Source organism: Leuresthes tenuis, unplaced genomic scaffold (genome assembly GCF_036924035.1).
Source record: "Leuresthes tenuis unplaced genomic scaffold, fLeuTen1.0.hap1 SCAF_16, whole genome shotgun sequence".
NCBI classification, from domain to species: Eukaryota; Metazoa; Chordata; class Actinopteri; order Atheriniformes; family Atherinopsidae; genus Leuresthes; species Leuresthes tenuis.
This window is the reverse complement of record NW_027325370.1, coordinates 12,692,030-12,713,740: the sequence shown is the minus strand read 5'-3', so window position 1 is coordinate 12,713,740 and position 21,711 is coordinate 12,692,030. Positions and strand designations below refer to the sequence as shown.

The window sequence follows — 21,711 nt, the reverse complement described above, 5'->3', positions numbered from 1 at the left end:
TCAAGGGCAGGAATTTAATCTTTATTGTTTTAGAAGTAGTAAAGAAAATTATACAAGATTACTTATTTAAAGTACATGTTTGTGTATGTTTGAATGGGAGAATTATTCACTTGTGATAAACAGCTGTATGATCCTGAAGAGCTGGAGGCATGAAACATCTATTAACTGTGGTTAAACTGCAGAAACCTTCTGATCGTCCATATGCAAGATTCAGTTTTTGGTATGTTGAATGAAATTGGATTTATACTGCTTGGTCTATCAGGGTCAAACACTTTATCAGCCAAACCAAAACGTCATCTGAAAATGTGACTTTATTTGTATGTATGTGTTTTTCATGAAAATGTACACAGATATAGTAAAAATTTAATTTATGTGCATCTGTTGTCTAGTTTTGCCACCCTGGAGAGCAGCGGTCTTCTGTTCTATAATGGCCGCTTCAACGAGAAACATGATTTTATCACCTTGGAAATCCAAGAGGGACAAGTGGTGTTCAAGTATTCAACAGGTACTGTATCTGTGTGTGAGAGGCTTGTTTAGTCCTCATGCTTCTATTTGTGTTCACTTAAATGTAACTTGTGTAAATAGAAATGGAGACCGTTGGTCTATTGTGTTTTTCTATTGTAGTTTTTGATGTGCAGATTGTGAAAACCCATTTCTCACCTGGGACACTACAGATTAGTTATCCATACATTTAATCTATTAATCTGGAGATCATAATCCAACATTATGTCTGCACATTTTTCAAAAGAAAGGATTTTTTTGTATGAAATGCCAGTAAAAAAAAAATACATACATGTTTAAGTTATTATTACCAGCTAATGTTCAGACACAAGCTTAATCTGTCTACCTGTAGGGGAATCGTCCACTCAGGTGAGTCCCTTCCTGCCTGGTGGTGTGAGCGATGGAAACTGGCACACGGTTCACATCCATTACTTCAACAAGGTGGGTTTACTTTACATCGCAGCACCACAGTGTACATTATATGATTATTTATTCCAACTCTCATTTGATCTCTAATGTCTGTCTGATAAGATGTATTTTGAAGTGTTTGAGGTGATTCTGCGGTAATAGCCTGTGTTTCACTCATTATTTGTGCTTCTGTTGTGTTGGCAGAAAAGTTTTCCGTGCAGACGGAGCTCTCTGAACTGAAATGATGTTTGCATGTGGGCGTTTGCTTGTAGCCATTTTGTTCATGCGCATTGGCTGCACATCTCCTTTAATTTTCTTCATGTTTTTTTCATTTTTCTCAGCCAGCTACACGCTATGTGAGTATGAGTGTGTGTCAGGTTACACATACACTTGCTTAGTTTCCTCTTCCCGCTCTTTTTTCTCCGCATCTCTCTTTCACCAGAAAACAGTAAGAGAAGAATGAATGTGTCGTCTGTCTGCTTTTAATCCATTTTCTTGCTTTTTTTTCAGTGTTTGTTATTCATTGAAAGACTAACTTGAATTTCCCCCCTTTTCTTCCTAACGTAATGTACCGTAGCAAATTAGATGCTGATCTGATGTGTTGAAACTGTTATTTGTATCTTGGGTCTGAGTCTTTTTCTTTTTTTCTTTTTAAGTAAATGCTGTTGTATATCTTGCATGTTGACTTTTCTCATGCTGTTTCTTGTTTTCTGGTTCTTTGGAGGAAGTATTCAACCTTGTGTGTGTGTGTGTGTGTGTGTGTGTGTTCAGCCCAAACGCAGTATGATTGGTGAAGCCCAGGGTCCGTCAGATGAGAAGATAGCTGTGGTGAGCATTGACGACTGTGACACTGCCTTGTCGCTTCGCTTTGGTACACAGCTTGGAAATTATAGCTGTGCTGCACAGGGCAAACAGACCAGCAGCAAGAAGTGAGTTTTGCTTTCTTCTGTCTCTCCATTTTTTCTTTTTGTGTTGGTATTTTTGTTATTTGGGGAACTTCAAGCACCACATATCTGGAAAGTTGCCACAAGATTTCTGATGGAATAGTTATGTAAAATGATACTCATTAGTGCAGTTATGAATCAATACAATCAAAGTGGAAGTCCGAGAAACATTATTCACATACTTGTCAAATGTGAAATATAACCTCCAACATGAGTTCAGAACCTGTTTATTCATAATGCAGTCAGTATAGTGCGACAGTGCACTGCTCCTGACTGCTGTCCTATTTGGAAAAATATATTCAGCTTCATTCCTGTCTGTAAATTTATTCCATAAGTCATTTTTACTTCCAGTGCACTTACAGAAAGGCTCTGAACAGTCATTGACCCTGAGCTCTAGGCGGTGTTAGCACAGGTTCAGCCAGCGTCTTTTCTAAGATAACTTTCATTAAACATAATCTGAGACTGACAGGAGGCTTAACAGCTTTTCAAAGGCATAGAATTTTTGAATAGAAGAAAAACAATAAAACTGATAAGCTGGCATCATGCAGTTTGGTGTCTAGATTATGGCTTTGAAAAGGTAAATCATGTAGAAAGATTGAGTATATATATATGTGCATTTTCAGCACTTTTAACTTACATATAATGATATATGCTTTTTCCAGTAACCCTTCATAAGGTCTGAGTTTTTTCTTAATTGTTTTCCACCAACATGTGTAGTCGCTGGTGCACATCATTGGAGATGTTTGGTCGCTTATTACCCTTTAAAGGCTTCCAGATCTGGAACACTTAACTTAAAAAAGGTTCATACTTGAAATCAAATCACTGTTATTTACAGTGGTAGGTGTGATTTAAAAAAGACTTAAGCGGTGTAAACTGTTAGAATCCTGCTAAAACTTGAAATCTGTTGGAGAGGATTTTCAAAGAATCATCATTCATGAGGTGACTGTAAAGGAAATCTATGGGGACGTGATGCATTAATGAGGCACGACGCTTCATGCTCCTTCAAGTCTGCGTGTATATCTCTCTGATGGTCTTGTTACTTGTCGGCTCATTCTGTTGGATGATAAAATTAATTTCTTTTTATTACTTTCTGTATGTTTCTCACATATTCTCTTAGGTACGAATGAAACGTTGACATTGCTGCTTTTAACTGCGCTGCATTGTCTGCTATGTTGACTTTGTCCCAGTTGTGTAATCCTCTCTTCTGGTTCATAACTGTGATGTGTGTCTGCTGAACAAATGTCTCCAGATACACCAACAAGTGCATAACACACACAGACAGCGTACACGCACACATACAAGTAGACTCCAAAAGCAGCCCATCATAGTGTGGATGTCTGGTCTCCCTCTATAAGCCGCGATCATGCTGGCTGTGTCTTGTCAGCTCAAAGTGAAGCAGAGAAAAGAGAAGACAGATCAAAGTGGAAGGCCAAAGACTAACACACCGACTCTCAATTTCTTTGCTCCTTTTCCATTTCTCCATTAATAGCTTACCCTCCTCTTACTCAGTCTTGACAGCCTCATCTAATGACTTCTTCCAGTGATATAACTGTTACTTAAGCTCTCGTTTGTTTGAATCCTTTTGGCACCTTTTGTCTCTTTGGTATTCTTAAAAAATGTGCTCCATTATTTTCTTTTGGCTTAGCACATACCATGTATTTAAAAAAAAGATTGAAAAGAAATAACCAAACGCATTATAACGCTGTTAGACAGGGAAAAAAATAACTGTTCTTGTCTTGTAATTTTTTTGATCTCATGTCCTTTAACTGTCATTTGTCTTGTCATCTACCTTTACTCCCTCTCTTTCATCATTTGCCATAATTCACACTTAATCTTTTGTTTGTTCCTCTGCCTCCTCAGTTTCATCCTCAAGGATGTTTTATTGTTGCTCTTTTTCATCTCGCTTTTAAACTTTATGCTATTCCTTTATGTCCCTTAACTTCTATCTTGTGTCTATTCTTTCTTCTGCCTTCCACCTTTACGTCATCTTTCCAGACATTTGCTATAACTCATTTAATCTCCTGTGTGTTCATCTCCATCTGTCATCTTTTCTTTCTCATCTTTTCAGCATCTCTCTTCCTTTGTTAGTTCCACATTTACTCTATAAAACATAATCGTTGTCTAATTTTCCTGAACTGTCGCTGTTATTATTTGGTTCATGTTTCTTTTGATATTTACCTTTGATGACACATGTAATCTCTGTGTGTGTTCAATCCCCTTGCCTTTCACTTACCCTTCTCTCATGTTTTTGATTTTCTTTTGCTCCCTTCTTTCATCCCTCTCCTCCATCCTTGAGGGATGATTCTGTATTTCTCCCTTAGCATCCTGCCTCTCCACTTCCTTGACTGTTCTTCTTTATGGTCTTGTGTCTTAGATCTCTGGATCTGACTGGTCCATTATTTCTGGGTGGTGTTCCCAATGTGCCAGACAACTTCCCCTTTGGCACCAGGGAGTTTATCGGCTGTATGAAGGAGCTGCACATCGACAATAAGGCACTGGATCTTGCTGGATTTATCGCTAACAATGGAACACTTCCTGGTCAGTGTTGCTAATTCTATTTGTTCTCTTTAAAACACAAGTGACAAAACCTAGTCATCATTTAGCATCATCGGAACAGGCCCTTGGCAACATAAACAGAGGAAAATTATTGTAACTAAAACTGATTTTGTTAGATGTAAGGGACCCTTTAGATATACTATAGGAAACAGTAATGGAGTTGAGTAACATATCCAGATAGTTTGGATTCAGATCAGTAAATGGTTAATTCATTTTCTCAGATGACTGAATACTTACTTCTTTTCACAACTGATATAAGATTAAAGGATGCGTTTAACGATTTAGAAAATTATTTCATTATATGACTTTCCACAAGTGTAGTTTTTTCTGCTATGAATTAAGAACAATTTAGGGTAATTCATGGTACTTAGTGAAATAAATACAGAAACCGAAGAGTGGTCTAATATTCACTGAGGAAAACTACTAGAAAATATATCTACGACTTAAAAGTCTCAAAGAAAAATGAACAGCTTTAATCTCTTAAAATCTCTATATCTTTTTCCTGGAATATTAACCCCTATACCAGCTCAGTAACCCTCCATATAAACTGCCCTTATTATAACCGCATATATGCATGCATGAACACACTGATGCAGTATTCAGAATATGATTTTAGAAAAAAACTCAATCAAAACATGACACAATGCAAAATATTTTCTTGATGATGCCTGACCTTGATGATTACTTTTGAACAATTACATTGGTAATTGAGGAGCATTTTATACGGCGGCTCCATCGCGCTGTCTTACAATTAATTATATACATTATTGGGGGACAAAGACTGAGTTAACTTATTTCTGAAATGTTGAATGATCTCTGTTACAGGCTGCAGTGCCAAACTCCCCTTCTGTAAGTCTAACCCATGTCAGAATGGGGGCACCTGCAGGGTAAGCTGGGAGACTTTCTCCTGTGACTGTCCCATAGGATATGGAGGAAAGGACTGTAGCCACGGTGAGAGTCTCTGTATTTCTTTTCATTCAGTGGTAATACACATTCATACATTATGCATTATGCCCCTTTAGTATAATTATCATAACAGCTAAGACCATGACACCAATCAAACAGTTTGTGTCATGACAGCCGTTATCTGGCTGTTTTCTCTTTGAAATGCAACAAAGCTAGTTTGATCTTCACAGGTCACTTCATGACTTAACTTTGTTAATGTCTTGCAGTTAACCCCTTGAACGGGGTTCTTTGTTAATCACACACTGGTTAAAATACAATAGACTTCTGTTTCGTTTCCTCAGCAGTTCAGATTCAGTGCTTCGTCATTAATTTTTCCTGCCTCTTCAATATTTCCTTTTCACTTGCTGCTTAACCTTCACAGCTAAAGGCTTTTAATGTATGTGAATGAGGTGATTGTACAAGGGGAAACTATTCTAATGGATGGATCCTATGTAAATGTAATTACAGATGAAAGGCGGAAATGATGGAAGACTACAGTGCACTTAACAGTATAGTTTAGACTCACTAGCTTTGTGATATGAGAAAGAGACACGATGGGTACCTGGCTTTATTTCCTTTATTTGATTAGACCCAGACAAACATTGACTGATTCCCAACACGAGTGGACATTCTGTCACCCAGATGGATTCAAGTGGAGTTCTGCTCATTTATATTTACTGACACTTCTTGATTGCAAGTACAGACTTCCAACTCTGAGGGGAAATCAATTGGCAAAATGAGCTATTGGGGTGAAATTTTTTATTTATCTATTTATTTTGTGTCTCAAAGATAGATATTCACAAGTTTGGAGACTTATTGATATTGTGACTTTGACAGTGTAAAGCAAAAATATACTAATTCTAAAATTCTATGAGTGGATTAAAACAACATGATATAATGCATATTTGGCTATTTTCTTACCTTTTACATTTTATTCCAGAAAACAAATTCTGTTTAATTTTCAGTGAATTTGCTCAGACAGAATGTTGTTGCATCCCAATCTCAACAGTTTGTCTAAGATAGGATGTGTCCTCATATGTGAATTACTGTATAGTGGAGTGCAGCTGAGGCATGCTGCTTAGGGTTTTGTTGCCTGTTTGATTGCTCAGCAGAGACATTTTGGTTTCAGCTTAATGAAAATATCAATTTGAAAAAGAAAATGAAAAAAGAAAATGATTCCAGAGTAACTCACATTTGACGGTCTCGTTATACTTGGCTACATTTGAAACTGTCCTTTGCTCACATACGACCCCAGGAGTCGTTGGCTTATGCGGACCAAAGCAATTTTCTTACTTAAAAACAGCTTAATCCAAGAGCTCAGTAAAAAGGGACATCACCAAGGTTTCTGTAAAATGCATTACTTTTAATTCACAGTTTTCCTCTCACCTTAAACCGTAGTGATGCCACACCCACACCGCTTCCTGGGTAACAGCGCCCTCTGGTGGGATCTAAAGAATGACGTGACCATCTCGACGCCCTGGTACCTCGGCCTGGTGTTCAGAACGAGAGCGCAAGATGGGACGCTGCTTCAGGCTCAGGCCGGACAGTACACCAGTCTGCTGTTCCAGGTGGGCACACTCATGTTTCTGTTAATGTCACCGCTCAGAATCAGAATCTCTTTGTTCGCCAAATGTACAACGTACACATGAATTTGACCTGGTGTAACAGTGCCAAAAAACTTAAATAAAATTTTAGAAAATTAAATAAAAGTTAGTTAAAAAAGTTGTGCCTTTGAAAAAAATCTCATTACAGAATGAGATGACCACAATGAGATGACCGGAAATATATACAAGATGGCAGGAATAAATGTTGTTGTGGATATTAACGTGGATGTGCATAGAGAGATGGGGGTGGGTGCTTCTGTCTTTGGAAATGGTGGGGAGTGACTATGATGGTTTGCTTAGGAGGGTGATGGCCTGGGGGAAAAAACTGTTTAGGTGTCTGGGGTTTTAGTCGTGATGGACCTGAACCTGCGGCCTGATGGGAGGGTTGTAAACAGGGAGTGAGCTGGGTGTGATGGGTCCCTCACTATCCCTCTGCCTGGATCTGCCATCATACAGAACACACACAGGCTCATGTTCAAGGACTCGTGTTACATTCAGCATGGGTATTTTATGAATCCACAGAGTTCCATTATAACAAACCAATACTATTAATTTTTGCTTTTAAAATGAATCCATGACTTCTGAATACAAGACCGTATTTCCCAAAAAAATTTGTCACTGTGTGTGGTGGATTTTATTTCTGGTTCTGTTGATAAACAGTGGTGTAACTACATTTCACCTTTAGCTGTATTTCACATAAATAGCAACCACTTATTCCTCTGCTGTATCTTGAACAGTTCGATCATTTGTTTCTTTATTTTAAGATGAATCTCAGGGGGCACGTGATATAAAATAATGTGCCATTGCAGCTAAATGTGTTTGCAACACTTACTCTGTTAGTGGGAATTATACTTAAGTCCCACAATTAATGTGGCCTTTTCTGCCTCTGTGTAACAGATCTAAAGAGAGCTTTGTACTTGCTGTACTGCCAGCTTTAAATTCACTGAATATTGGCGGGAGCACAAGAAATTGGATTTTATGCTCTCGCACACATACAAGCATATACAGTACACACACTTTTTCAAAAGTCTTTTTCCCACTTTTTTTTTTCCTGTTGTTTAGCTGTGCATGTATTCCTCCTTCCTTACAGGTGATAAATGGTCAGCTGGTGTTCTCAGTAACCCGCGGTTCAACCAGATCAGTGCGTCTTCGTTTGGATCAGGTTCAAGTGGCAGATGGCCGGTGGCACGACCTCCAACTGGAGCTGCGAGACGTTCGCAGTGGCCGCGAGACGCGCTACGTTGCCACACTGCGGCTTGACTTTGGACTCTTTCAGGTAACAACGATCATACAGATGTCTTGGTGAAGGCTTTTAAGACAGACTCAGTCATTTTCATGTACAGCCTCAAGTCTTGAAAAAGATGTTCAGTCATGCATGTTGAGATTATAGGCAGATCATTTCCATACAATGAAGACAGTAAATCTAACTTTTATTTTGCATTTGAAAATCTTGAATCCAATACTTCCTTTTCCACTACTGACTAGGTTTAAACAATTTAAGAGTTCAAATAAATGTACTTCATATGCATTTTAACATGGCACTTTTGGACCTTAAAGTGGACAAACCTCAAACAAATACACAGGTTCTTCATGTCCCTGCATACCGTCAGACTCTCCAAGATGTGGGACGCTAATCCTTGTTTCCCTAATCTCTAGTGGATTACTTTGTCAGATTGTGCGTGATGCTGTTCTGTTTGATGTGTACAAGCTTCAGTTTGTACGAGTTATGTGCTGCATATAAAACACTATGAGCACAGAGAAGCACATACTTTATCATATTTTGCTTGCTTGAAGAAAGAATAAACTGTTTAGTTTTCATGCTGTTTTAATTCTTAAATCATCTGCCAGACACAATGTATTTCATGTTTGTGTTTCTGTTCACCAGGCTATTCGTCAAAGTGCATCAACTAACACACTGAATAAATGGTGCATAAAGCATTTGTAGATATAAAAATATTTAACATTGCAGCAGAAAATTAAACACTAACGACCTCTGAAAGGGTTTGGCATGTGCGCAGCTACTCTCTGACACATCCCACCCTCCTTTTTAGCATCTCCCACTGCTGCTGAAATGAAGATCAGTGGGGATCATTGATTTTTTTTCATTCTTCCTAAGGCTAAGCTGCCTGTCAACATTGCTTCTTTATTCTGTCAGTGTCATCACCTGAAAATTGACCTCAGTGATTGCATATTTGATTTAACTTTTAAAGAATTATGTCAGTCATTTGTTCATATTTTCCTCCCCTTCCCTCCTGCTTGACTGACACAAGGCTCATACAGTAATAATCTGACTGATCTGAAGTGATGTACGAAGTGATGAAGTGATTTTATTTTCACTTTTTTTCTGTTATTCTACATGGTCATACAGTGTTATTCAAGGTGCCTCCTGTGTATCTTCGTTCCCTTGGAGAGTTTGCATAAATTTTTGCCCTCCTGCCTTCATCTGTCCCTCCACCTCTCTGCCTCTGTCTCTCCACATTAGGGAACCGTGATAGTGGGAAATGAGATTCATGGTTTGAAGGTGAAACATCTGCATGTTGGAGGAGTGCTGGGCTCTGGAGAGGTTCAGAACGGAATAAGAGGATGCATACAGGTGAGGACTGAATGAATTTTAAATGTTATGATGGATGGATGGGTGGATGGAAGCTTTAAAATATCCTCACATAAGGGATAGAAAGAAATGGGTCTTGGAGATGGAGATGCTGTTTCTTAACTATCTTTAATGTATATTCTTCTCTATTCACAGGGCGTCCGTCTGGGTGTACGGCCAGATGCCCCTGCCCTGCCCCGCCCCTCTAGAGCTGTCAAAGTGGAGAGTGGCTGTAATGTTGCCAACCCCTGTCTCTCGTCTCCTTGCCCGTCTCACAGCCGTTGTACTGACCTATGGGAGCGGCACGCCTGTATATGTGAACCTGGTGAGTAAACTTGCACATGTTAATGATTTTCCTGCATGAAGTTTCATTTTGTGGAGCAATACATATTTGCTTCCTGTTGGTGCTGCCAGAGGTTTCTTCCTGTTAAAAGGGAGTCGTTCCTTTCCACAGTCGCCTCAGGCATACTCAGGGTGGGAGATTGGACTGAAGAGAAGTTTTGGTGCAATCTGTTGGTTTTCTTAGCTAGGATATTCTTTTTTAATTGGTTCTATATGAATGAATTGGATTATTTTGAAATTAATTAATTGGATTTCATTGGATTATGATCGCAATGAATTGAACTCCAATTGGCTTGAATTGGACTATATTATTTAAGTGCCTTGAGATGACATTTGTTGTAATTAGGCGCTATATAAATAAGACTGAATTTAATTGTTGTGATTGTGATACGTGGAAGGCTCTGCCAGCTTGAAAGAGAAGGTGGGATGAACTCTTTTTACATTTCTGTAAAACTGCACTGTTCATATTTGCCTGTTTAGGTATAACTACTGTAGTGTTTTTGAACCCTGTGTTATTAGTGTAGACAAAATCTGCTTTGTTTAAGATCCATTTTCTCTTTATCCTAATAAATGCCTAATATATGAGTTTGTCCTGTAATAGTTGTTGTTTCATTGGAACAGTTTCAGAAAATGAAAAATGAAATGCTATAAAAAAGTCTCCTCTTGCATTAAAATGCACATTAAAATGATGGTTGATTATAGATACTGGCTAAATTCTGAAGACCTTGTCCGTCATTTTGACTGACATAGAAAACATGTAGCACAACCTCAATGTATTGAGCTGCTGCACCTCACCTTACTGTTACAATTCATTGTTGGCTGAACTGTAAAAAGAGATTGTGACATCGAACTGTGGACAGTTGTGTCACTGTTTAAGTCTTGGTCAGAATCGTTACACCCCCCAAGCTCTATTTTAATTGATGAAAGAATTTAAGGGTTTGAACAACTGTCAAGTTTTTTAATATCTCTTTGCCAGCGAATACATGAAATTAACTGGCCAAGGGACACAGCTAAAAGTAATTTACCACTTCAGGCATGAAAGATGTGCTCACCTCTGAGCCATAGAAATAGTTTCAATAATTTGAACACTGACATTATGAGTACTTGGCACTGGATGTAAAGCAAAAGATGTTTCAAGGCAAGTTGAAGGAAGAAAGGTGATTTAAAGAAAGAAAGGGAATGAGTATGTGTCCATATCTATGTAGTTGTCCGCCAACGCTCTAACTGGGTTAAACTGATATTTGGGTTTGCATAATGAGTCCCCATCCACCTGAGACCAGGAGAGAGGCAGACCTCAGGCTAACTTCCAAGTCTCTTTAGTAGGGTGAATTTAATGAAGCTGAATTAATGTGGAGGGAGAAAATATGATTAAAAGATAAATCAAGGAGGGCGGAAGAAGATAAGAGTAGAGAAAACATACATTGTTTATAGAGAGAGATCGGAAAGAGAAATAGAATAACAGAGAGATGAAAAAGCAGAAGAGGAACAAAAGGACTGAAAATGTTAATAATTAATGAGCTCAAAAAGGCGAGTGACAGAAACAGTGTAAAATTAAACCAAAACTTTTGAAACAAGAGGAAAGAAGTGAAAAAAAGAGGGCATGAGAAATTCAAATCAAACAACCTGAAAACTCTTGTGACACATTTGGGAATATATGTAGACAGTGATATGCACAGGAGTGTGAGAAAATAACATGACAGCTGCGCACTCAACAGAGAAACAAGAGCTGCCACATCTGATATTAATTTGGAGCTCTATTAGCAATTGCCCATGCAACAGCTACAGTTCAGATCTTCAGGTATTGATTCAATATGCAGGACCAACTGAGCAGAGATGATTATGGGAGATAATTCATATTTATGATTAAAGGAGTGAGGAAACAAGAGATCTGGTGGCAAATTAAGAGGAAAAAGAACCAAATGAAAGAGAAGAGCAGCAGAGAAAACAGAAACAACAAATTTCCTTTTTTGTATGTAGGGGTGTTGATGCTCTTTTTCTCAGCAGCAGCAGCAACCTTTCTGCATTTCAAACAGATCTCGTAGCAGATACATCTGCAGATTCTCACTCATTCGGTAAACTAGTCATTATGAAACAACTTTCCCCATTTTCGTGTGCAACTCAATTCACTATTTCTTAGCAGAAATGTGTGTACAGTTAAACAGTCAATACACAAATTAATCGTGATGTACCTGCAGACAATAGGGCAGGAGGCAGCATAAAATCATAGAACAAAAACTGATGATTCTCTGAACTTGTTTCACTCTTGGCTTCTAAAAATATGTCATTAATGAAAACTGTTTCCACCAAAACAGCAAAAATAAACATTTTCATGCAGTTTTGCCCAGACTGAAATCTATAGGGCTTAAACAAACCAAACAAATTTTTACAAAGCCCATTTGGCTTATCAGCCTGAAGAAAAAGCATTTAAAATTAAATACTTGGCAGATGATTAGATGAACCATCTGTCACTGTCAATCTTGTCTTTGCTGAACCAGTAAGCTAATAATGGAGTGGAGCTAGTTGGTAAAGTCAAACTTTAGCTAACCCACTAGGGAGAACTAAATATTTTCCTGCAAGCAAAGCCCCCTGCGTCATTCTTTGCTCTTTTGTAGAAGCAGAGATTCTTAGGAGTGACGCTACAAGCATCTATCTAACTTTTCTGGGAGCCACCACTGATTGTTCTGGAGCAATTGTCTTGTGATCTTATTTAGCTGTCTCACAAGGTCATTACCTCATCCCAGTTAAACAGATGCCGCCATTTTACCAAAACTGATGGCACCTGAAACGAAGATATCAGGGTATCAAGGTTTCTTGATGTCAGTGCTGTGACACATTGGGTGCTCCAGTATCAGACACTGAGAGCAACAAAGTATTCCTAAGGAGGTTTGGGTGGTGGTGGTAGACTGAGTCAGAGGACTCTAAATAAAGTCACCTTCAAATATAGCACTTGTTCTCTTACCAAGTGGCCAAGGATCGTTATCAACCAATATTTGATCTAACTCTTTATTTTGTCTGTTTCATATAAAGGTCAGATGAAACACTTGTGAATAAAATTTATAGATATAAGAAATTCTGAACTGATCTGACAACATCGGCCCCTCAAGCAATAGGTAGATGACAACAATGAAAGAAGAAATATCACTAACACATTTAGTGTTGGTCCTATATGTCCAATAGAAATTTCTCAAATAACTGTAATCTGTCAAAAACAGTGATGGACATATGTAGACCCTGAACTGAGTTTTAAAAATCCAAAAGGATCAATAAAGATAAAGTAAAAGATGTTAACCTAAAACATTGAAGACTCATGCTAAAGGGTACCCTCTGCGTTTATTTGTGACGCCAAGCACTCCTGACAAGATGACAGTATGTGACACCTCTCAGTGTGATAGATGAGCCACTTTACTGCCTCAAAACACAAACAAGTGAAACTGAACTTGGTTTAGTTTCAGCCACAACCCTGCAAATCAAAGCTGCATTTTTTGGAAGGAAAAGGCAGCAAGCAAAAATTATTTTTCTGTTTGAGTCAATAACTTGTGTCATGTTGTGCATATCAGCTGAAGGTGTCTTCTTAAAAGCTAAGGTTAACTCAGGGCTCAAAGGAAGCTCAGTCACTCACATATTTGTGATGGAAAACGAAACCAAATTCCTCCATTGCACAGGCTGCCACCACAGAATCTACTTTCATGTACCAAAGTAAAAAGAAAGTTGTCCAAGAAAGAAAAGTTGATGAAAGTTAAAGTGTAAGATCAAAGTCAAGGTGGAGGGAGCGAAAGAGGAATTTCTACATGTGTTGCTTGGAGGACATAACGTGTTACTGAGAAAGAGCCTTAGGCCTGAAAGCATAGAGAGGAAGCAGAGAGGCACTGCTATCCCTGTAGCATCCTCCACCATCCCGCAAGCAAACGCTAACATCTTGACTCATTAACATGGAGCACACACTCATAATAGGAACACACACACAGAAGTCTTCACGCCAACAATGAATTACACACTTATTTACTGTACACACACACACAATAGTGGCGCTCTCATTAACATTACATTGCATCAATGCAATGAGCATTAAAAATGAAAACTGTTATACAATGAATGCTGCTTAGAGACAAATCAAACTTTAATAAAAGCAGAGAATGAAAAACGTGTGGAGGTACCCTCTGAATAATTCCCTTTCATTTGTGTGTTTGTGTGTTTTGGCCTGCTGCTGAAACTAGCTTAATGGGCCTCATACAGATGACAGCACCTCTGATGTGTGCACTACAACCTCCTGCGTAGAAAACAGATGCCTTCTCGCTAACACACTCACGCTAAAGCAAGGTTCTGCATGACAAAGCACCTAGATCAGCTTCCTCAGCTCCTCACTGTGTGCTTTAGTTAGTGTACCGTTTTCATGCTGATGTGTGCTTACTGTATATGACAGCTGGAGCCAGTTGCTAAAGGGTAATTAGCTGCTGTGAATTTAATATGAGAAATTATAGCCATGTTTATGTCCACTTGAGTTCCTTGAGCTATTTAAAAACCAACATGATAAAACTTTGGAGAAAATTAACTGCTATATAACGGCTTAATAATTGGTTTTATTGCAAAGAGTTCAACCTTTTTGTGAAGATGTTAAGGGTTGATAACAACAAAAAACAAGTAAATCGAGTTTGTCAGGGAAGTGCAGGGTCTGTGGTTGTTTATTTTGAGTTTGGCGTGCAGCTGCAGTATATTTAGCTCTATCCCTCTGGGAGAAACAGAAAGATTTATGAGTTTAAAGCTGCATTTCATGTGTTCTGACCTACAGTAGTTGCCAGCTATCCTCAAGGAGCTGAATCAGACTAAAGTTGTTCTCTGTGACAAATGACTCCACATCTTGGAAGGTCATTTATTGATCAGAGTTGATATCAAAATTAGAAATGTGCAGGACAGGTGACCACTATTCCACACTGGAGCTATATGAATGCCGCTTTGATAAAGCTTGAAAAATGAGTAGAAATTGTACCTGTCAGCACAACAGTTACTCTACTCTCAACTTGAGACAAACTGAGAATTACAGTAACACTACACTCACTGATATCTGTATAAGATGTGATATCATGACTCAGTGTGTACAGTGTTGCCTGAAGATTTGTGGAATACATAATCATGATGTAAAACATCATTAAATTTTCACACAAGGCCGCAGAGTAGAACAAAAATATTACACTTGATCATTTATTTATTGAGGAAAATGATTAAATTATCTATTATGTGAATGGGAAGAAGTGTGTGAACATACAGAATTAGTAGTTAATTTAAAAGGGAAATTAGAAGCAGCTGTTTTCAATCAGTAGGATGGCGGTTTTCAGTCAGTAGGCAGTGCTGTGAAAAGAAAGCCTCTGCTCTGCAAAAAGAACAGCTCTGCATCCCTATCCTCACCTCAGCTTATCTGTGAAACATGGTGGTATCATATATGTGCCTGTTCTGATGCTTCTTTCTACGGACAACTTGTCATCTCAGATATTATAATTAATTCTGAAGTATATCAGTGAATTCCAAATTCGCATATATGTATATATACATATGATACTTTTCCTTACTTTATAAATGGCCAAGTATAATATTTTTGTTGTATTTGTGTGAATGGGTTCTCCTTATCGAATTTTCTTATTTGCTTGAAAATCTGATGATACTTAGGCTGCATTCATTCATAGATATAAAGTATTAGAAATGATTCATTCATTTTTCAGCATTACTGTATTATTATTTACAATGCAGACAAGTTTAAAGATTGCAAATGAGTTTCAGTGAGACTGAACTGTCAACTACCATACACAATTCTTCTACTTTCAGAAAAGGATTAAAGCACAGTTGATCAGTAAACAGATGCCTCGTTTGTCTAGTAATTATAGTCTTGTTAAGTAGTCAAGCATTGTGTTACAGCAAAGTCAGACAAAAAAACAATGAGTCACATTGGATGTGTGTACCACTCAATGGATATAACCTTTCAAACAAACTCCTGGACCCTTACTGTGGCAGGCAAACATGTTCACAGATGTTTTTGTTTTATTTTTGTTCTTACAAGCCCCAGCTTCCTCCTCTGTCTGTCTGTCATAGTGTTGTGACAGGGCCAGTGTCATTACAAGCAACTGAAAACAGCCAAGGCCACCGTGGCCTCACTCAGCCAGTTACCATGGTGAAAGTGTAACGAGTATAGAGCTGACAGAAGATGATTGAGAGTGTGAATGTGTGTTTTCAAGAGAATGTGAGTACAGTTTGAGTTGGAAACGGAATGTGGGGGATCAATAAGAACTATAAGGGGACAACTGCCACACTCTTCCTCATAGGTTTGCTTGTTTACCCTTGATCATACTCATGCGTGTTTGTTTTGGAAAAGAAATAGCTAAATCAATACCTGAAAAAAATAACAATAGCTGTAATTGTCTTTACCCTTTTGTTTGTATAAATCCTGAAATATTATGAAGGCAGAGGACAGGGGCAAAATTAGATTAGCACAGGAGAAAAACTGAGATGAATTGAAATAAAAATAAAAAATGTATAAAGACTAAGGTGGGACAAAAAGCAAGGTTGGTCAGTTTAAAAAAAAAAAAAAAAACTACAACAGTAATGGGGGGGTTTGCAATTCCACAAAGAATGGTAAGAGCTTTAGAGAAAGGCATTCAAAGAGGAGAATTCATTGAAAAGCTGTGCATGTGTAAAGCTGCAGTCAAGGCCAAAAGCTTAACGAGCTTTATTTCTATAGACAAACACTTGAAAGCTGTCTGCGAGCACCTTTGTCCTCTCCAGAGGGAGGAATGCAGACCTCTGCAAGCTGCACACACACATCAGTCACTGTTAATTCTATGGAGACGTCCCTCAGTTCAATGCTGTTAAATTAAAAAGGGAGCCTCAAAGCTGAACTTCATCGCTGAAAGCAGAGATTTTTTACTGATCAGTGCAATTCTCTTTGTGAAACAAATGTTACATGGTTTTTGTTTTTTTTTATCTCTTGCGCCAGAGCAGTTCGTCATATTGAAGAAACAATTAAATCTGTCAGATGATTAGCGATCACTGTGGTGATTTATTCTTCTTTAGTATTTGTATTTGTCTTGTATTTTGGTTTATGTGTTGAGTCTTGATTGCCAATTAGCAAATGTTAGTATTCTCAAACACTAAAATGTCAGTGCATATTGCACATTTACTGTCTTTGGACTTGGTACCTTTTTTTTTGCACTCAAAAATGCAATTTCACCAAATCACTCCTAATAATGATGTTGAAGTAAAACTTAAAGCTTTATACTGAAACAATACCTCCTAGTTTCAGATGTGCTGTAATGTGGTTTAAATCAGATTTTAAATATCGTGTTACTAACATTGTTGTTTTGTCTGGAATGATTTATCAAATTAAAGCAACAAATTACAGTCAGAGCTGTGTAATTTGCATTTAGCATTGATAAATTAAATTGATCACTAATGATTGCATTCCAGCATGAAAGAGTTGTGTCATGATGTGTTCTACCCATGCAATGATTACCTCCTCCTATAAATAAAACCACATTAAATGCCAAATATGGCAATTATGTTTTTTCTTTTTTTTTAAATTAAGAACAGGTCTCATTGAGAGGCGTTCTGTATTTACCTTAAATACACCTCAAAGTGTGTGTGAAGCACTCTACTTTAGTCATTAAATTAAAGACATGTTTGATGTGTTGGCCCGTATTAGCATATAAGAGACTGGTGTGTTTGTGTGAAGTGTCTGGGGGACTGCACTGAAGTGAATGATGACTTCGTTCATCACACTTCACAGGTGCACACTGAAGTAAACAGTGGGAGTGTGTTATATGTCATTATGTTGAAGAGAGTCAATTAGCTGTGTTAAAGTGTGCTGTATTTCATTTTACTGTGGCAGATATTTTTGCCGTCATCATGGAGAGGTGTTTAAACTTTTTTATTTGTTTGATGTTTGGTCCCACAGTATTCTGCTAACATGCTTGGGGTGTTCTATGAATTTATGCTGGAAATTCAGGGGTCTTTATGCAGATACATCATTTAAAACATGCAAAGACCTGAATTTGACTACCGCAGAGCATCCCTCCTGAACTTTACTGTATCTAAAACAAAAGAGCTGATAGTTGCCTTCAGCAAGACTCCAGCTGCCACCTCTCCTGTGGTTATTGATGAGCAGGCTGTTGTGTGTGTGCAGCACAGTGTAACAATAAGCCAACCTTTGAACTTCATGTGAAAAACCTCCATAAGAAAAGCCCATCAGTTGTTGTTTTATCATGTGCTATGGAGATTTAATGTTGATAAAACTGTTTTGAAACTGTAATTCAGGTTTTTCTTATTGAGTTTGTTCTTGCATTCTCTTTTATCAGCTGGTATGATGCACCTGCCCTTAAAAATCTGTACAGATTACATGGTATTGTCAAAGTGTAACTAGCAGGTTGGCAGCCTAAATTACATAAAGCGTAGAAACATGTATGTACTACAATATTTCTGTACATGCTTAGGAATATGTGTAGAGAGCGAAGTAAAATGTTTAACCTCTCAAACTGTTTATATTTCATATTTCTCATGTCTTCAGAGGCTAAGAAAAAAATACAAGGTTTACCTGGACCTTGGTTTTAAGCTTCCTAGAAAACCCTCCAGCTTTTTAAAACAAAGCCTTATATTGCAATGGGTATTCAATGTATAATTTAATGTGGTATAGAAAACAAAACTTTTGTTAGACATTACATACTGAATTTGACTTTTGTTGTTATTTAGTGAAAGTTTTGGCGTCTTTATTTATATAAATTAACTGTGTCTCCCAAAACATAGCAAATAAACAACTTATTAGCATTGTGAAGTGTATGTTTCCCTGACTATAAATACTGAAAAATAATAATTTTCTCTTTTGGCAAATCAGTTTGTGTTTAGGCTGACTGAAAAAAGTTCAAGCATATTTGTTTCTCCAAATAGCCACCTAAACCCTCGCTGTATGACTTTTGCCCATACAGTTTTGAGGACATTACAGTTCTTCAAATGAAGTATAGTGTCCTCTTTAAGTGAATGTAATCGATGTGTCAGCTTCATGTAATTGTCTAGGCAAATTATTTCTTTGTAAACACTTTTTTGTAGTCAAAGTTGCATATTTTACTGAGGCTCTCTGTCTGTCTTCCACAGGTTATTATGGGAAAAGCTGCTCTAATGCTTGCCACCTGAATCCATGTGAAAACGAGGCTCAGTGTCACAGGAAGCCCAGCTCCTCCCATGGCTACATTTGTGACTGTGGAGACAACCACTACGGGCAATACTGCCAGCACAGGTGCACACACAGACACACAATCAGTTGACTCAACAAGTGAAGCATAGTTTAGCTGTAGAGTGCCAACATCATCTGAAGTTCTTTGTAGTCTAAAACCATCTAAGCTCCGTTCAATTTGTGTGTGTCCTGATAGCTCAAGCTAGTCCCTGTTGCCCCACGTCTACAACCTTGCACATAATCCGCTGTAGGATGGGGGCAGGCAAAAGTCATGAGATACACACACACTAAAGCTATCTGTGTGTGTTTCTTACTTATGTGAAGTGACTGTGACCCTGACCTGACACCATGCTCCCTTACTTCCTGTGAAATCCACACAGCTTTAGACTGATCTCACGATCTGCTCGTTGCGTGAGCGTGTTTCAGATGTTCATCTTTGATCTAGTCAGTGTGGTTTTCTCAAAGATACACATTGTCAGCCACTGATTAAGCATATGTCTACCAGTCTCCCTTTTTTTCTTAATATCCTCTGATATATCTCCTCTCTTCTCTGTGATGCTGTATAATTTATTATTCTTCCTCTTAACAGACTGAATTTAGAAGTTTGCCTCATTAATCTTCCTCAGCTCTGATATTATCTACGTATCTCCATGGTATTTTGCAAAGCTGACACTTACTAACTCGCATTAATTATATGAGCCAATTAGTTAATGGAAGGAAAATGATAATGTCAGAAATTGAAAAGAAATTAGGGATTCTTGGTTGCTTGAATGTGAGACTTTGTTGAATTTTATCATTATAAGTTTGTTGTTAGTTGTACCTTTACAAGTCATTGTTACCATAGCTGCAGCTTTTGCAGGGTTCAATTGTCTTGCTTCTCGAAAATTAGGAAACTTGGATTTCTTACTCTCCTGAAATAGAAAATCCTTATATATCAATAGCTTTTATACATACACATACACACATAAATGTGTCCAGATAAATATGTGTAGATATACTGTAAATACATAATAAAAAGAGAAAATTAGTAGCAACTTAATGTTAAATTACAGATAATAATATCAGTCTGATGGCATTCCTTTTCACGTATTTATCTGTTGGCACCCCCCCCCCCCCCCCTCCTTTTTTTTTGTCTATCATGACTCTAAGATTGTATGATTGTATGTTTATGTAGGATTGATCACCAGTGTCCCAGGGGTTGGTGGGGATCTCCAACCTGTGGACCGTGTCACTGTGACACCGATAAAGGTTTTGACCCCGACTGCAACAAGACCAGTGGGCACTGTCACTGCAAGGTAATCAGGAGAATACTCAGAAAACAATAATCAGGTTGAAGGGAACGAGGCTGTTTCATTATTAATTTGGCAGCTGATGCAGCCTCAGATGCAGATCTGTTTTTTTCGTTAAAATGATGTCCTATTGCAGCGTCGATGCAGCTATTCACAGCTCTGTTGAATAGAAACAGTTAATGCTGTCAGGATCAGAGGGACTTTAGAGGTCACCATTGATGATTTTGGCTTTGGCTGAACCCACCATAATACAGCTTTACTGTTTGACTGACTAATCCAGGCATACTAACTGTACAAACCATCTCATGATGATCATCCTTCAGCATTGTGTGTATGCATTTATGTGTTGACATGTTTGTGTGTATGTTGTGTATGTTTAACCCAGATTTATCCTGGATTTAGTCTGATCTTTTGACCACAATCTTTCATTTCTAATATTGACCTCATATCTGACCCCAACGCAGACATCATACCTACCAACCCACACTCACATACACAGATACAAACATTTGCATATTCCAAACTTTTTATTGATTGACTTTTGTTTCCCGGAGAGCTGAGGCACAATTAATCTGATCCGTGTCCACATACGATTTTGGTCCCTCCTCTATAACCCAGCTGGCCACTATTTCCATCACATGTATATGCTCTGCACCCAAATACACTTTCATCATCATCCAAGCAGGTGTGTAACACAAAAAAGATTTTCACCAAACCAACTGACACAGCTCTTACAGCTAATTTGACACCTGGTTATTACTTTATGTTAATGCTATAAGGAAGACACTCAACACAACTCTTCTTTTATGCAATGACACACACAGAACATCAAGAACTCCTGGTATTTCTTACATTTAAAAAAATGACTGACAAATCAGACCCCCGCCACTTAAGAATGCTTTTTTTATGTTTATGTCCCCTTAAATGCTTGTCACTAGAGAGGTGTTTTCACATCCCTCAGATGTGAGATGTCCCTGTACTCCCCAAATGTCTGAGATTCAAATCTTTTTATGGCAAGCTAGATTTAGTACGTCACAAATTTGAAAGTGAATTACTATCCAATGCTACATACAGTCTCTCCAATGTTTGCTCAAAAGCTGAATACATGGTTTCAGTGGACCAATATTAACTTTGAATGAGGACACTAGACGTTCAGAAGGAATCTTGATGCACGCTATTCTTTGGTTTAATAATTTTGCCCCAGCAGCAGTGAAGGACAAAGCATTTTTAAACGTTTTATACAGGAACTCCTCTTTTACGTTCTTTTAGGAACATGTCTGGAGTGGAACTTCAACCTACTCCAATCTAAACCATAGCTACTACTTAT

At 38.0% G+C, this 21,711-nt stretch overlaps 1 protein-coding gene across 1 annotated transcript in view; it reads left to right on the top strand.

The window, feature by feature from the left end:
- Nucleotides 1–21,711, top strand: part of celsr3 (cadherin, EGF LAG seven-pass G-type receptor 3) — a 96,732-nt gene that overhangs the window by 45,739 nt on the left and 29,282 nt on the right. The window contains exons 5-15 of the mRNA XM_072367026.1: nt 390–505; nt 854–942; nt 1,681–1,838; nt 4,228–4,391; nt 5,235–5,360; nt 6,753–6,922; nt 8,049–8,234; nt 9,441–9,551; nt 9,705–9,873; nt 19,017–19,158; nt 20,270–20,390. Of these exons, the coding sequence (XP_072223127.1) occupies nt 390–505; nt 854–942; nt 1,681–1,838; nt 4,228–4,391; nt 5,235–5,360; nt 6,753–6,922; nt 8,049–8,234; nt 9,441–9,551; nt 9,705–9,873; nt 19,017–19,158; nt 20,270–20,390 (1,552 nt within the window). The remainder of the gene's footprint in view (nt 1–389; nt 506–853; nt 943–1,680; nt 1,839–4,227; nt 4,392–5,234; nt 5,361–6,752; nt 6,923–8,048; nt 8,235–9,440; nt 9,552–9,704; nt 9,874–19,016; nt 19,159–20,269; nt 20,391–21,711) is intronic.